At 48.8% G+C, this 16,062-nt stretch overlaps 1 protein-coding gene across 2 annotated transcripts; it reads right to left on the bottom strand.

The window, feature by feature from the left end:
• Nucleotides 1-7,158: 7,158 nt before the first annotated feature.
• Nucleotides 7,159-14,495, bottom strand: Myorg (myogenesis regulating glycosidase (putative)). 2 transcript variants are annotated; one of them, XM_008842454.3, is made up of 2 exons: nt 14,140-14,495; nt 7,159-10,138 (listed from the first exon to the last, which is right to left on the bottom strand). In XM_008842454.3, exon 2 carries the CDS (start codon nt 9,830-9,832, stop codon nt 7,685-7,687), a length of 2,148 nt encoding a protein of 715 aa, XP_008840676.1. In that variant the 5' UTR covers nt 9,833-10,138; nt 14,140-14,495; the 3' UTR covers nt 7,159-7,684. The 2 variants fall into 2 exon arrangements, with proteins under 2 accessions (XP_008840676.1, XP_008840675.1); XM_008842453.3 differs by having other exon boundaries at nt 7,159-9,905.
• Between the last annotated feature and the right edge of the window lie 1,567 nt (nt 14,496-16,062).

Below are 16,062 nucleotides of genomic sequence, written 5' to 3'. Positions count from 1 at the left end.
GTTCCTTGCCCCTCTGAGCAGCACTCTCCAAAGGAGGCCTGCTGCAGGAAGTTTTTGGAGCTTAATGTTCTCTTCTAGGCCAGCAGGGACCACATCCCACTGATTTAATAAATGCCTGCTGGGCAGTGGTGCCAAACCACAGACAAGCTGCCTCTTAACAAGGCTGGCCAGCCCTGTGCTCGAAGAATGGGAGACTGGAATCTGATAACTAAAACATACATCAAAGTTGGAAGAGACCTGGAAAATGACCTGATTTTGCTGTTCTTTTTTTTTTTTTTTTTTTTTTTTTTTAGACCTGCAACCCCCGCTAGCCTGGAACTCACTATATAGACCAGGCTGGCCTTGAACTCACAGAGATCGGCTTGCCTCTGCCTCCCAAGTGCTGGGACTACAGGTGTGCGCCACCACACCCAGCTTTGCTGTTCATTTTTATTGCTGGGGAAATTGAGACTTTAAGAAGGGTGGATGATATCCTGGCATGGTGGCACATATCTGTAATCCAAGCACTTGGGAAATTGAGACAGGAGGATTGCTGTTAGTTCAACAGCCTGGGCTACCAACAAAAGCAGCAGCAGAAGAGGAGGTATGGAGAAGGAGGAGCCGGTCATGGTACTTGGTCCTAGCAGTATCTAATATGGGAAGCTTTGAGAATGAGGTACCGTAGAGAAGATTGCTTTAGACTATCTTAAAGGCAGGTGACATGGTTCAGCCAGTAAAAGTGCGTACTATGCAAACCTGACAACCTGAGTTTGATCCCTGGATCCCATGGTGGAAAGAGAGAACAGCTCCTGAAAGTTGTTCTCTGACCCCTACACACATGCTGTGGTATGCACATGCCTGAACACACACACAAAAAAATAATAATAGTAATAATTAGAATATCTTACATAGCTTCAGAGTCATTTCTCTGTTCCTTAGAGTATTCCATTAAAACATAGGTTCAAGGCCAGGTGTTGTGGCACTGGCCTTTAATCCCAGCATGAGGGAGTTAGAGGCAAGTGGATCTCTGTGAGTTCAAGGCCAGCCTGGTCTACATGGCGAGTTCCAGGCCAGCTGAGGCTACAGGAGACCCTGTCTCAAAAAGACCAAAAACAAAACAAAACAAAAAACAACAAAAAATACCTAAAAAAAAAAAAAAAAAAAAACAAAAAAAACCAAAAAAAAAAAAAAACAACCAAAAAACCAGGGGCTAGAGAGATGGCTCAGCAGTTAAGAGCACTGGCTGCTCTTACAGAGGACCCAGGTTTGATTCCCAAGTACCCACACAGCAGTTAACAATCAGTTAACCAGGGGAGTCCAATGCCCTCTTCTGGCTTCCTCGGACATTGCATGACATAGGTACACTTATATACATGATGGCAATACACTCACACAAAAAATAAAAATAATAAAATATTTTTTAACTGAAAGAAAAACCAATAAAGCATAGCTACTCGGGTTAGAGGGGCCCCATTAATTGCATTCTTTGCATAAATATTTGACAACAGGGAGGGACAAGGGCATGCTGTGAGAGGTGAATGAGGTGGAGAGAATGGAGCTGAGATGAGACATGGCAGTAAGTAGTCTTTACCATCATCACCACTTTCCTTTCAGCTAGCTGGACTTGTTCAATCTGAACTCAAATCACTGGAAAGCCCACCTGTCTTGCCTGCACCATACCTCAGTTGTCAGGGCAGCATTCTGCTGGTGCCACTTGTTAGCCCAGGCCTCAGAGACTTCAGAATTGTCTTAGCTCAGGAGATGCTGAAAGATGTTGAAAGTTTCCAGAAAACAGGGCTAGTCAGAATTAATCTGAAATGGGGGGCCCTACAACCCCAGCCTTTTTGCTACCCTCTGGTTCTCAGTGTTTCTGAGTTCTAAAGAGCAATCCTTCCCAGGTTCTGTGGGTAGAATTTCAATGGGTTACATAACCAGATCCTTCCACTCCATAAAGATCTCCCTAGGGGACAAGCTTAGAGAACGGGGTGCTGGGTAAGGTCCTACTCTGTCCTAAAGTTGATTCTAAAAAAAGAAAGAAAGAAAGAAAGAAAGAAAGAAAGAAAGAAAGAAAGAAAGAAAGAAAGAAAGAAAGAAAAAGAAAGAAAGAAAGAAAGAAAATAACAGACTGAAACCTTTCATATCTTTTTACAGGCATCAGGAGATGAACAACAGTCCTTATGGTCTTAAGAGAGCTTGGCTTGGGGAAGGCTAATTTTAAAGAATAGTTTCTAGTTTGAGATGCCTTTCTTTAATCATTTTAGTCATTTTTATGGCTCCTAAAGTTCTGCAAAACTTTTGGAAGATTCTCAGAAATGTCTGGGCTCTGTTCATCTTACAGCTGCTTTCTCACCCTCTACACTCATCTTGCCTATAGGAAGTTGCTCCTTCTTATCTCTACCTTGTTTTGATGTTCAACCTTTAGCACAGGGATACCCTAGCCTTCCTCCCAATATGATCAATTTACTTAGCCTTTGGCCCCAGCTTTTCCTCCCTCCTTTTCTCATATGCACTGTGTCACAGATGGAGTGCAGGTCTGGAGTGACATCTGCTGTCAACATTTTGATGTCATCTTCCTGATGTCACCTTTGGCAGTCTCACCTCTTCAGGTCTCATTTTCTTCAGGAAGACAAAGGAGTTGGACCAGATGATCTTTTAAATTATTTATTTAAGCCGGACAAGCTGGCACACGCTTTTAATTCCAGCACTTGGGAGGCAGAGGAAGGCAAATCTTTGTGAGTTCGAGGCCAGCCTGGTCTACATAGCAAGTTCCAGGACAGCTGAAGCTACAGGGAGACCCTGTCTCAAAAAGAAAAAAAAAATCTATCAGTGTGTATGTGTGTGTGCCCAAGTGTGCAACACCACAGAAGCCACAAGAAGGCATCAGATCCCCTGGAACTGGAGTCATGCAGTTGTGAGCCACTGTGTGGGTACTAGGAACTGAACCCTGGTCCTCTGCAAGAGTATCAAGTGTTCTTAACTTCTGAGCCATTTCAACAGCCCTTAGTTCTAGCTTTTTAAATTTAAAAAATTTAAGCCAGGGGTGGTGGCCCACACCTTTAATTCCAGCACTGGGGAGACAGAAGAAGGCGGATCTCTGTGAGACCCAGGCAAGCCTGGTCTACATAGTTCTAGGCCAGCTGGGACTACAGGGAGATCCTGTCTCCAAAAAAGTTATTATTATCGTGTATGTGTGTGTATGATATATGTGTGGAGGTCAGAGGACAACTTTGTGGAGTATGTTCTTTCCTTCGACCTTTATGTGAGTTCTTGGGATTGAACTCTGGTCATCAAGCTTGCTTGAAAAGTACTTTCACCTACTGATACAGCTCACATCCCTGCATTATATATCTATCTTAACACTAGCACCACATTATCTTGATTATTATAGTTTTTTTTACCTTTCCTAGGACATATAATAGACATATAATAGAGGTTCTAGGAAATCAAAATGCCCTCTTGATCTTAAAAACTGTCTCCATAGAAGGCACTTGTTTGCTGAAATGAAGACCTAAAGGAATGAAGTCATAACAGAATTTCTGTTGAAATTTCATGCAGGTGAGGGACCCAGGTGAGGCATTCATGTTTGAGGAGTACAGGCTGACCTCTCCAGTTATCTAGCCTTTTTGGCCTAACCCAGTTCTTCACTAGGTGAGGGCTAGCAGACATGCCAGCTTCCTGCTGCTGCCCCCTTGAGGCTGTCCTATAGGTAGGCAGTTAGAACTGTGCCTCCTGTCTTCTGCTTCCCCCTCATCCTGCTCAGGGTTGTGTAATAGGGAATGGGGAAGGTGCCTGGGAGGGAAAAACAGCCCCCAAAGATACCCCTCACAGGGGTATCCTCTTTATCCTCAAGATAGAGAACACCCAGGAATAGGGCCTCCTGTGTGTTTCTCATATCTCCCCCAGTGCCACCTAGAGTCAAACTAAGGCCAGCTATCTCACCTATCAAGCTACTGGAAAAGATCCTTGGGCATACTGAAGTAAATAATTAACTTTAAGATTAAAAAGTAGGTTTTGCCTTGGGAGCTAGGGTGCATACTGGGGAGGGGAGGGTGTCAACAGAAAGAAACCCATGGAGTCAAACAATGGCAGGAAAGGAAACCACCCAATTACCATTGCATTTTCCTTCAAGGCTGTCAGAGCAGACTCTTCTGGCAAGGAATGGTTGTACAGCCTTTCCCAGAATAGAGGGTAGTGTTTCTTCAAATGCTTTTAAAAAAATATGCTTGCATATATGTGAGTACATGAGTGAAAGAGAGACAGAGAAGGATCAGATCTTAGAAACCTTGAACTCCAGAGAAAGCTTGGACTCTCCCCACCCTCAAGGGACATGATTGAACTTTGGAAAGTTCTCCTTGGCTGCTGTGGATTGGACAAGATTAAGCATGTTTAGGGTGGTATGATTGTAGACATGCTGTGTGGATTGGACTTGAGGGTCCACCAGTGGAATGAGGCCAATAAGGTCTGATATGGGATACTATTGCTGGGGTCCTAGACCAGAGGCCAGACGCTAGGGATCCTAACAAGTCAAGTCTGGCTCGAAAAGCAGGAAGGCAACTTGAATCAGTGTAACTATTCCAGGAAGATGAGGGGACCCATGTCCTCAGCGCTGTCCATAGAGGCGCTGACAGGAGCTTCCGTAATACATAGGGAAGGGACAAAAGCAGGGGCAAGAAGCATTGCACAGTTAATCAGCCTTGGTCAAATTATAGTCTGGTTGATCATTATCTAGGATTGATCTCGAAAGGCATGGTCCACAACAAGAAAGTTGCAGTTGCCTCGGGGTAGATGTAGTTTTGATCTTTGTCACAGATGTTTTTCCATGAGATCTATTGTTCCTGGAATCCAGTAATTGTAAGAGAGCAAAGGAAACAGGTGCAAAATGGAGGCAGATACTGAGCTTTTTAGTTCTGCTTTTTGTAAAAACAGCCTTTGTCTACTTTACAATAGTGGGGAAAGGATGGAGAGGCCAGTGCTAGCCCTGGACTTGGGGAGGGAGAAGGGTCCTGGGTGCTTAGTGAGGACAACTAGCAGAAGGCTTGCCCTGGAGCCCAAGCAAGAGTCAGAGATATTTTACTCAGATCTGGGGGAATAGAGACCAAAATTATTTTAGAAAACATCTTGGGCTCAGAGAGAAAGCTTGGAGTTGGAAAAAAAAACTGAGGCAGACTCTCAGAGATACAAGATCACAGAATAGGAGCCTAGACCCCTGCCCCACATTTCCTTCAGTGGCCATTCAGACCCTCCCCATTACCTCGAGAGAAGGGAATTCCCCATTGTCACCCCTCAACAGATTAGGTGCAGGGGAGACCAATGAATTGTGGCTACAAGGCTACTGGAAGTCTTTAGAGTAGTGTCAGGCTCCCCAGATTCAGTGTGCAGGGAGCAAGACAAATTTGGACTGCACAAGAGGTACTGGCAAGGCTGGAGGACAGGACAAAGCTGGAGGGGGCTGGGATATAGAGTCACAAAGAATCCTTGTTTTAAAGCAAGAAAGCAAAAAATATTATTATAATAGCTATGTTTTATTGAGCACCTACTTTATGCCAGGCACTTCCCATACATCTGTGCTTATTATTACAATGACCTTGGAGGTAGGTATTAATCATCACTTTTACATAGAAAAAAACTGAGGCTTGGTTAAGCAGCTTATTCAGGTCACATAGCTCATTGACAAATGAAGACGGGATGTAGCTCATTGGAAGAGTGCTTGCTTAATTATGCTTGGGGTCCTGGGTTCTATCCTCAACATTGCCAAGAAAAGGAAACAGGACTTGGCACTGGCAATAGGCACCTGTAGGAGTCCCAAAGCTTTCATTGGGTACTTCCTACCCTGAGAAAATAAAGAGGGTGGGAAAGTGGGCAAAGAGGCATTCTGGGGTGGGAGGATTAGGGCACTGGCTCTGTTGTCAGAGCTGCTGAGGGAAGCTGAGCACTACCTTCTTCCCTAGACTTGGCTATAAAGTCAGGACAATTCATTCTGGCTGGGGTTGATTTTTTTAGAAAGGGAAAATGACCAAGATAAAAGATCTTACCCCATATGTGTATTGGCAGGTGTCGCTGTGTGATGTCACTCGTGTGACAAGTATACCACTGCCAGAATAAGAACATTGCTCACTTTTTTACCACACCTGAGCATGTGAGAAGAGTGAGACAGCTAAGCCATCTGGAAAGGGCTGTTTATTTCCTACCATAGCCCCAGGGAATCTAATTGGGAGGGGGCTAGCTCAGCAATCAAAGTCTCAAGCTTGCCCTCCTGTCCTCCCTCTAGGCCTGTCTAAGCCTCAGGGATATTCTGTGCATTTTAGATTCAGAGACTTGAGGTTGGCACCATTCTCTCAGACCCAGACTCAAGGTTGGCACCATTCTCTCAGACACACACACACACACACACACACACACACACACAGAGGCATACACACAGGTTCTTGAATTAAGGCACCAAGTCTGGCCTGCATGGCCCTGCAAGTCTGCCCATTACGCACAAGTAGGCCAGGGCTGAGCCCAGCACTGAGCCCACATAGGTACACAAATGGGCTAGTGCAATGTTAGGAGTCTCTTCACAGAGGGCAATGGCAATCACTCCAGACTGAGCCCAGTCCTCATATTCCCTAGAAGACACTTACTTTTTGCTTCCTTGTCAGCTGGCCAAACCAAATATCTCTATCCTTTCTTCCCCAGTTGGAGTGGAACCAGGTCAATCATTGTTCAGGTATGTGTGGGAACTCAAGGCCTGACTTTTTATCACCAAGAAATTATACTTTCTAACAGTGCCAGAGAACAGTGCCAGAGACTATTTGGGAACTTTATTATTTTTTTTTTTCTTTACTTATTGAGACAGGGTCTCCCTGCAGCCCCACCTGGCCTGGAACTCACTATGTAGACCAGGCTGGCCTTGAATTCACAGAGATCTGCCTGCCTCTGCCTCAAGTGCTGGGATTAAAGGCCTGTACCACCACCACCTGTTTTTTTTTTTTTTTTTAAATCTTTTTGAGTCAGGTCTCTCTGTAGCCCCAGCTGGCTTGGAACTCCCTATGTAGATCAGGCTGTCCTTGAACTCACAGAGATCTACTTGCCTCTGCCTCCTGAGTGCTGGGATTAAAGGCATATACCACCAGGCCCCACTATTTGGTAACTTTTTTTTTTTTTGAAGTTTTTTTGAGACAGGGTCTCCTTGTAGCCCCAGCTGTCCTGGAACTCATTATGTAGACCAGGCTGGCCTCGAACTCACAAAGATCCGCCTGCCTCTGCCTCCCAAGTGCTGGGATTAAAGGCGTGGCCACCACGCCTGCCATATTTGGTAACTTTTAAAGAGGATGGGTCTTCATCATAGGACAAAGATGGCTATAAAGGCCAGGGGGAGGAGAGGTTTCTTGTCTCTGTAGTTCTAAAACCAGACCCCGTGTAACAGAACTTTGTCCTCCAAGTTCTCTGGTTTCCATTACAAGGAAGGTTTCTGCAGACTGGAGTGAGTGTGGAAGGAAAAGAGGCTGTTAGGATTATGCATTGGAGCAGGAGGATGCTTCAGCACTGAACCTTCCAGGCCCCACCTACAGCTACTGGCTGGAGCACTTGTGAATCGGTGTCCACTTACTACTCGGTATGGATGTGGGGACTTCCTGAGAGTACACGGTTCAGGTAGGGTAAAGTATTAAGTCTTCATAAAAGCTGGGGTTAGGGCTGTGGGGTTGTCGGGTCCTGAGCCGGGTTAGGACGCCCAGATGAAGTAGGCGACCTCATCCAGGTCGACAGGGTAATCAGTGAGCAGCACTGGGGTCTTGTCAAAAAGCTCACCCTTGTAGCTGCGCCACTTGCCTGCAGGCAGATAGACATCACGCTCCTGCTTGCCTGGCTCCAGCACTGGCGCCACGAGCAATGTGTCCCCAATAAGGAACTGTGAGTCAATGCGGTGAGCCGTCTCATCCCCAGGAGCAATCCACCATAGGGGACGTACGATGGGGTCACCAGTGTCAGTGACCTCACCAGCTAGTTCAAGCAGTAGTGGTGCCACAAGCGAAGCCCTCAGTGCAGCGAACTTGTGTGCAATGGCCACCACTTCTGCATCGTATTGCCAGGGCGGGATCGAAAACTGCATGGCAGGCATGAAGGCCGCCACCTCCAGCCAGCGCACATAGAGCTCACGCTCCGGCCCCGGTCCATCTTCCCTGCCCACTGTGCGCCCGGGCACCGCGTTGCCGCCCACCATGTCAGGCAGGATGAATGGATAGCCCAGCATACTGACGGTGAGCACAGCAGGAATGAGAGAGCGCAGCCCCAGGTCATAGCCCCAAACCGAGTCGCGGTCCACCAGCCGGAAAAAGCAGGAGATGTTCTGTGACTGGTAGCCCACACGGACCTCCGCCAGCGAGAAGAAGGGCAGCGCCATCTCAGTGTACCTCCGGCTCCACACGCTGGGGTCCGACAGGGGCTTGTAGGTGCTGAAGTCCCTTGGCAGGTAGCTGACCTCACCCGCGTCAAACTTAAAGGAGGCCACGTTGTAGCCTGAGCGCAGGCGCCGCAGGTGTCCCTGGAACCAATCTCGGGCCTCTGGGCGCGTAAAGTCCAGCACCCCGCCAATGCCATTCCACCAGCGCACTAGCGCGGGCAGCCGGCCAGTGGGCTCGCGCACGAACAGCTCGCGCTCCACGCCCTCACCAAAGCGCGAGGAGTTGTAGTTAACGAAGGGATGCACCCAGAGAGTGACGCGGAAGCCAGCATCTCGCAGGCGGTGGAACATGTCAGTGGCGTTGGGGAACTTGGCCTGGTCGAAATCGAAGTCGCCATAGGTAGACGTGTACATGTCATCGATTTCGAGGTGGCTGCTGTTGAAGCGGTGCTGACGGATCTGCTGAGCAAAATGTAGCACCTTGTCCTGGTCCACAGCACGCCCATACAGCGCCCACGTGGACCAAATGGGGTCTCGGAAGATCTCAGCCGCTGGCACCCTGGACGGTTTGTTGAAGTAACGCCGAACCATGTACTTGTGGATGGAGGTGACATCTGAGCCCACGCACACGCGATAACTGAGCTCTGGTGCTGCAATGCGGCCAGCCGGTGGCTTGTATGAGGTGTCGTGGTAGCGTGCTTGCAACCGCATCGAACGCTCGGTGCTGTTCCAGCCCAAGTGGAAGGGCACCGAATCGTTGACTTTGATGGCGGCTGCGCGCGAAGATAGCCAATAGCGCTCAAGAATGCCCCCGAATGAGGCATCAGAAGAGTAGACGTCGCTTGTGACAAACGGCTGCGGCTCTTGCTGGCCGTCCAGGCGGATGGGCCAGTGCTGTGTCCTCATCTCTGCGCCACCATACCAGTGCGCGGATGCATCGCCCAGAAACATTGCGTGCTCCACCGCAAGCCCGAGTGAAGCTTCCTCCCAGCGCACTCGGTAGCACATGACTGTGTCCTTGGGCCGCACAGTCTGGATGAAGAAGTGCAGTGGGCGGCCATCCGCCGTGCGCGAGCAGCCAAGCAGCGCACCCTCACGGCTGCAGGAGTCGAGGTCCAGCGCGCCGGAGCGGAAGGCCAAGCGGAAGACCTGCTCGCCCTTCTGGTTCCGGATGGAGAAGCCGCCACAGTTGAGGTCCAGTAGCTCCGCGCGCAGACGTTCCGCTTTGCGTAGGGAGGCGCTATAGTAGCACCAGGCCACAACCGCCGCCAGCACCAGCAGCAGCCCCAGTACCGCGGAGCCCAGCAGGGGCCGCAGCTCTTTGGTGGGCTTGGTTTTGGCAGGTGAGAAATTGTCAGGCAGGAAAGTGTACATGGCTGCTGCTGGGAGGACTTTGAGGCTCTTATGGCCAGTGTTACCAGGGCGGTGGCGGGGATAGGTCTGGCTCTTCTCTTGAAGGTTATGGGGCATCTGTCCCCAGTTAAGGAAGGAGCGGGTAGTGGTGCCACCACATCAAGCCCATCAAAATCTGGCTTGCCAGTGTCTGAAAAGGGGAGAGAGAGGAAACTGAGCTTTCATGTTCTGTAATAGTCCCATTTCTGTAGCTTGGCGGAGGTGTATACTGGAAATCAAGAGCTTGAAAAAAATGGCAAAGATGAGGCTCTTACAGGACAGTCTTTGTCTTACTCTCCTTTCTCATGGACCCCACTGCTTGCCAAATTAGAACTCCGTGAATGGGGAGAGTCATGTGACAGAAGGACATGCTTTCACCTTTTCCTGGTGGAGAAACAAAGCCAGAGGAGGTGAGGAACTGTTCACGATCACCTACTGGGACAGTTTGGCCTGGAGAAGGAGGCCTGAAGAAGCTTTGGTGTTGCTAGAATTCCTCCTGGGAGGCACTAACAAAGTCCGGCTCTCTCTGCCCTTGATCCTACAACAAAATGAGGTACAAATTCTCCAAAACCGCAGTTTGGAAAATCCTAGAGAATTTATTGGGGTTACTAACAGAGCAGGGGGGTGGGGGCTACTTACAGAAGAGTGCGCACCCCCCCCCATTTAAGGCCACGCTAGAAAGTCCACATCCAAGCATAGATCTTGTGATCTCTCTCAGCACAAAATGGCGAGGGGACTCGCCTCTCAGCTTTTCCACTTATATATCTGTAGTCCTGCGCCCCATCCCCACCCCATGCAGCTAAAGTCAATTGATTGGTGGGAGGGGTGACTGACTTCCCCCTGCCCCTCCTTTTCTCGCAGAAGGTCCACAGTCAAGTTTATAATCCTAAGCAAACAGGAGCAACCAAGCTTGGGAAGGAGGCGTGTCTACAGCTTGCCAATCTAGTTTGCCAGTCCCAGGGCAAATCTATGTAATACCTGGTAAAGAAGGAAAGGCCAAAGAAGAAAAGGCCTCCAGGGTGGTGGCCCAAAAGGCGCAGCACTCCGGAGTCAGAGGCAGGCAGATCTCTGAGTTCGAGGCCATCTTAATCTACATAGCAAGTTCCAGGCCAGCTGGGGGTACAGGGAGACCCTGCCTCAAAAAAAAAAAAAAAAAAAAAAAAAGACCAAAAATAAAATAAAATAAAACAAAAGGAAAGGCCTACTCTACTAGAGGTAAGAGAGGGTGAATGGTCCAGCCAGTTCCTTGGACTTTTAGCTGGTTGGTAGGCTGGCTTCCCTGTCTCCAGAGAAGCAAGGATAAGAGGAAAGGGAACAGCTCAGTCATGGAATTTGATTTTGCATCAAGCCAGATAGAATCTGAAAATTAAAGACACCCAAAGCCACATTCACAGTAGGACTGGGGTCTAATATCAGGGCTGGGGTCAGAGCCTGGCAAAAGATCCTGCTTCTCAAATCTACACCCCCCCCCTTTTTTTTTTGGTCTTTTTGAGACAGGGTCTCCTTGTAGTCCCAGCTGGCCTGGAGCTCACAGTCACTAAAAGGACCAGGCCAGCTCCAATCTCACAGAGATCCGCCTACCTCTGAGATTAAAGGTGTGGGCCACCATGCCCTCTTTGTCCTCAAACTCTACCTGCCGCTAAGCCATTAACTGCCAAATTCATTTCTCTGCTGAACATCTTTCTCTGCTCCCAGCATGATGTACTTCTTAGCTCTGTTTCTACTGTTCACTTAGCAATCTGCCTTGGCTCTAGTTTCAGCAATGTCACTTTCCCCTGTACTACTGTGGCATTTCCCCACTAGGTCTCCTAGCCTCCAACTCCTTTCTTTCCAATTCCTTATGTTAATATCAACCACAGTGATTTTCTTAAAGCACTTACCAAACCACATCCATCCATAACTTGGAGAGGTGCTAATGAGCCTCTGTTGTATAAGCTTTGCATCTGCTAGGCATGGTGATGCATGTCTATAATCCCAGAACTAGGGAAACTGAGGCAGGAAAATTGCAAGTCCAAGGCAACTGGGCTACCAGGTCAGCCTGGCCTACATAGCAGGGTCCTGTCTTTTTTTTTTTGGTGTTTTGGAGACAGGGTCTCCCTGTAGCCCCAGCTGGCCTAGAACTCACTGTGTAGACCATGCTAGCCTCGAACTCACAGAGATCCACCTGCCTCTGCCTCCCAAGTGCTGGGACTAAAGGCATGTACCACCATACCTGGCTAGGATCATGTCTTTAAAAAAAAAAAGTGCAGGTTTTGCAACCAAGGCTTAATACATGATTGTGTTTTTATGCAGTTTGAGAAGGTGGTCCTGAACTTGTGATTGTCCTACCTCAACCTCTGAGTAGCTGGGATTACAGGCATACACCATACATACATACATACATACCAGGCCTCAGCTGCTTTTCTGATTCTGTTTCCTGCCAGGCCTATCTTGTGGCTACCAAGTTCATTCCTTCTTCACTTTAAATTCTCAGGCCATCTGCTTCAGGAGATTTCACTCACCTAGTTTGATAACCTTTCTACCACCTACCAGCTCTCCAGAGATCAGAGGCCTACTACAGCACATGTAAATGTTCCCATAAGGTATGCTAAACATTCAAATATATCTGCAGGAAAACTTAGACTTCAGAGGAAGTTATGTCTCAACTTGCTACTGAAGGCCACTGACTTTTCCTGCCTCAACCCTCAGGTCAGGGCAGAGTCCAAAACAAAGAAATGGCATCTGCCAGGTGTACACACAGGCAGGCACACTTCCAGCCAGCCAGCTGCCTAACAGCTCCCCAGCTGGAGGGAAGAAGAGAGGGAGACTAGCAGACAGTAATTAGTCTTTTCCCAGATGCCAGTGTTTGTCTCTGTCTCCAGTGACTTACAGGAGATGCTGAAACTACTCAGGTTCTTCCATACCTCCAGCTCCCCCACTGCAGAATTTATCAAGAGCAGATCAGAATTTTGATCCTAGAAAGAATACATAGCACCTCACTTATCCCTTCCTGCAAGATGGATTCTCCCTACAACTCTGTAATCTCTCAGTCATAGCCCCCCATCTCCAGTCTGGAACAACCTCTATGCACTTCCTCTCAGCCCACACAACTTTGCTTCCCCCACCTTCCTTAGGTAGAAGAGCCCTTCTAGATAATGCAGGCAATGGCCTTTACTGAGACCCTTAAAGCTAAGTGGAAGACTTTAGGGGCCCAAGTCTGATATACTGTGTATGCATATTCATTCATTCAAGACAACCAAGGATGCATTCTGGGTACTAAAGGATAAAAGGACAGAGACTCCCTTATCCTCAAAACTTATATATTAAGTTGGCCTTATGCCTCCAGGAGGCAGTAAGAGGCTACCTTGATGGCCTTAAAAGTCCTTTCCAACAGTTGGACTCTGAGAATCAATTTTTAGATGGACAGGATCCTACAGATCTAGGCACCCAGTTTGTTGGGGCAGCACTGAATCAACTGCCCCCAAATGCAGTGACTGTGTGGAGCAGCAGAGATAGTTATAGTGTCCATTTTACAGATGGGGAAACATCTGGTCCAAACAGAAGAGAAGAGCTTGTCTGGTCATCCAGAAAGCAAGTTTGCTTGGGTCCAAAATCCTACCTCCAACCCTCCACAACTATGGAAGATCAAGGTCTACTGTAGGCAGATGCAGAAGCTGTGTAGCTCAGAGGGTGGGACAGGCTTCCTTCCATGAAATGGGTGTGAGCTGGTGAAGCCTGTCTTTTCGAGGTCGCCTGATGCTGCTTCTTGCCCCAGGCAGACCAGGAAGATTTTAGGGGTAGGAAAGGGGCAATTTTAATAGCATCTGGTACCACAGCTGTAGGAAGGAACTCCGTGGTTCCTGTGTTAATGGCGTTAGAGACCCCTATAATCTGTCGCGTCTGCCATCTGGCCAACCACAGGCTAAAGCGAGCAGGTGGGGTCCAAGAGGCGGGCCTTCGGAGGCTCAGCCCGGAGAAGCCTAGTCCCGCTGGCTCCTCGCTCACCCTCAGTCTTGGCTGCCAGCCCCTTGGGCCCAGCTCAGCTCAACTGAGCCATTCCGAGCAGAGTCGTTAGTCGGACGCAGTTGGGAGGAGGGTGGAAATGTTAAAGGCAATTCGATCCTGCCCATCTCCCTTCCCCGCCCAGGGACAGGATCCACGAGGATCGAATGACTGCGCCTACACAGCCTGGAATCCTTCCTCCACACTCCCTCGTGACTCCCCACCCGACAGCTACAGGGTCCAAAGGGGCAGACGAAGGCCGAGGAACCGGTCGAGGAGGGGCCCAGGGGCCCAGGGGTCCAGGGTTGCTCCACCTACTCATTGGAACGAAAGTTCGGGAATAGTGCTCCCTCAGCAGCGCGCCACCCCCTCCGCCCCAAAGGTCTTCCAGTGGGCTCACTCACCGTAATGACCACCAGACAGAAACCGGGGGAAGGAATAATCCTGCAGGTCCTCTCCACGCTGGCCCGGCTGAGCTCCCACTGCGGGGCCAGGTGCGGCTTGGCGCTGCTAGACCCGCACAGCTGAACCGCTCCTGGGCCCCGCCCTCGGGGACCGGGCCCCGCCCAGCTGTCCAATGTGGCTTCAGGGCTCGTACTCCAGCCCCGCCCCTGGCACGCAGTCCTTCCCCCCAGCCTCACGCGGATCCGAACCTCGGTCTCCGACCCCTAGTTTCTTTTCACCTTCCTACCTGGATCCCTGATATCTTAGGCTCGTGGTAACCTGGTGCCTCGTGGCTCCATCTTCGGCCTGAGGATCCGCCTTTGCTGGGCCTTTGCTTTCTTGCGAACTGGTGGGGCTTGTTCCCAGGTCTTATGGGAAATGTAGTTCCGGAGCAGGAAAAGGTTGCAGAATGTTCTTACATCTTTGGCTAGATTTGCTCTGTGTTTGAGTGCACCACAAGGTGAGTTGGGCAGGGCTGGTCTTTGGAATTCCTTCCCATCTAGGTTCAGACAGCTGAGGGCTCTCAGGTTTCTCTTTGATGGAATGTGTAAATTGCAGGAGAGCCGTAAGCCTCATTAAGGAAGCTATAAAGCCATAAATCCCCTAAAGTGGGCAACTGGCCCTAAATTGACAGGCTGACCTTGCTCAAGCTTTATTAACTGGTCCCAGGACTGAAGGAGACTGTTTGTGGAGCCAACCTTTTCCCTTTAGTGCCCTAGATTACACAGTTGCCCTGCCTGAGAAAAATCTTGGAAGACCTTCAATCACCCAAGGATACCAGACTCTGGCACCCAGTAAACTCCTGCAGCTGTGTTCAGTAGAATTCATATAAAACCCCCAAACCCCTTTTCCTTGGTTGCAGATGCTCTCTTCCCTCGGAAAGGCTCCTGCCCTTTGCTGTGATACCTGAATAAAGCTGCCTACAGCTAATTCCCCAATCAAGAGCTCTACCACGGAGGGAGCTTGTACACCCAAACAGCAGGAGTTCTAAATGGTCAGTTCTTATGGGGTAGACTAGCAGTGTCCGAGATCAGAGACTGAGATGACTGCTTTCTGCTCAGCATTTTTTGTCTTTTTGAGACAGGTTTTCCCTGTAGCCCCAGCTGGCCTGGAACTCACTATGTAGACCAGGCTGGCCTTGAACTTACAGAGCTCTGCCTGCCTCTGCCTTCCAAGTGCTGGCACTAAAGGCATGCACCACCACACCAGTCTGTTCAGCATTTAAAAATACCCACACCCACACCCTGACTAATTATCTGTATGGCATATAGCACCTTCTCAGTGACGATCTTTATTAGAAATGACTGTGTTGCAGAGATTGATGTGCCCTTCCACACCCTTCCCTGAAGTGATCAGGAAGTTTTAGATCTATAATGGAGAAAGGATACTAAAAATTGTTCTACCTCACCCATCAGTCTCAAGGAACAGAGAATTTTTTCACAATTTGAAATTTCTTGGTCTTTATTCCTTCCCCAAATTAATGTTCTGGATCTCTTAGACTTAGATGGGGGAAGACAGCAAAGGGGTCTGAGCACAGAAAGCAAATTTGGAAGGCTGTAATGGAGACTGGTAGCAGGGAGCTAGAGTTTTGGGTGTAGAAAGAACATGGTTTTCACTGTAGAAGGAAGGATTCTTGAGTTCCCTGAGATGTGAGAAGAATCTAGGTATGTGGGGGAAATTTTGAGGATCTTCATTAGAATGGGAAGTAGATGGGTCTGCGTGATTACATGGATTTATCACTTTAGTCTCTGAAATGAAGTGGGGGAGGACACCAGCTGGATGTAGGATTATGTCAGGAGCATACTCATGGATGAGATAATGGTAAAGGATTCCCTTCTAGGTCTTGCTAGGTAAGGACACAGCAGGCAGTCTTTATGGTGAAG

Source organism: Nannospalax galili, unplaced genomic scaffold, assembly GCF_000622305.1.
Source record: "Nannospalax galili isolate Female #2095 unplaced genomic scaffold, S.galili_v1.0 scaffold341, whole genome shotgun sequence".
NCBI classification, from domain to species: Eukaryota; Metazoa; Chordata; class Mammalia; order Rodentia; family Spalacidae; genus Nannospalax; species Nannospalax galili.
The sequence above is the reverse complement of the archived record's forward strand: the minus strand, read 5'-3'. Positions and strand labels throughout refer to the sequence as shown.

Excerpts from the sequence above, each read along its gene's own strand:
- Myorg (XM_008842454.3), bottom strand. The coding sequence starts at position 9,832 with ATGCCCCATAACCTTCAAGAGAAGAGCCAGACCTATCCCCGCCACCGC.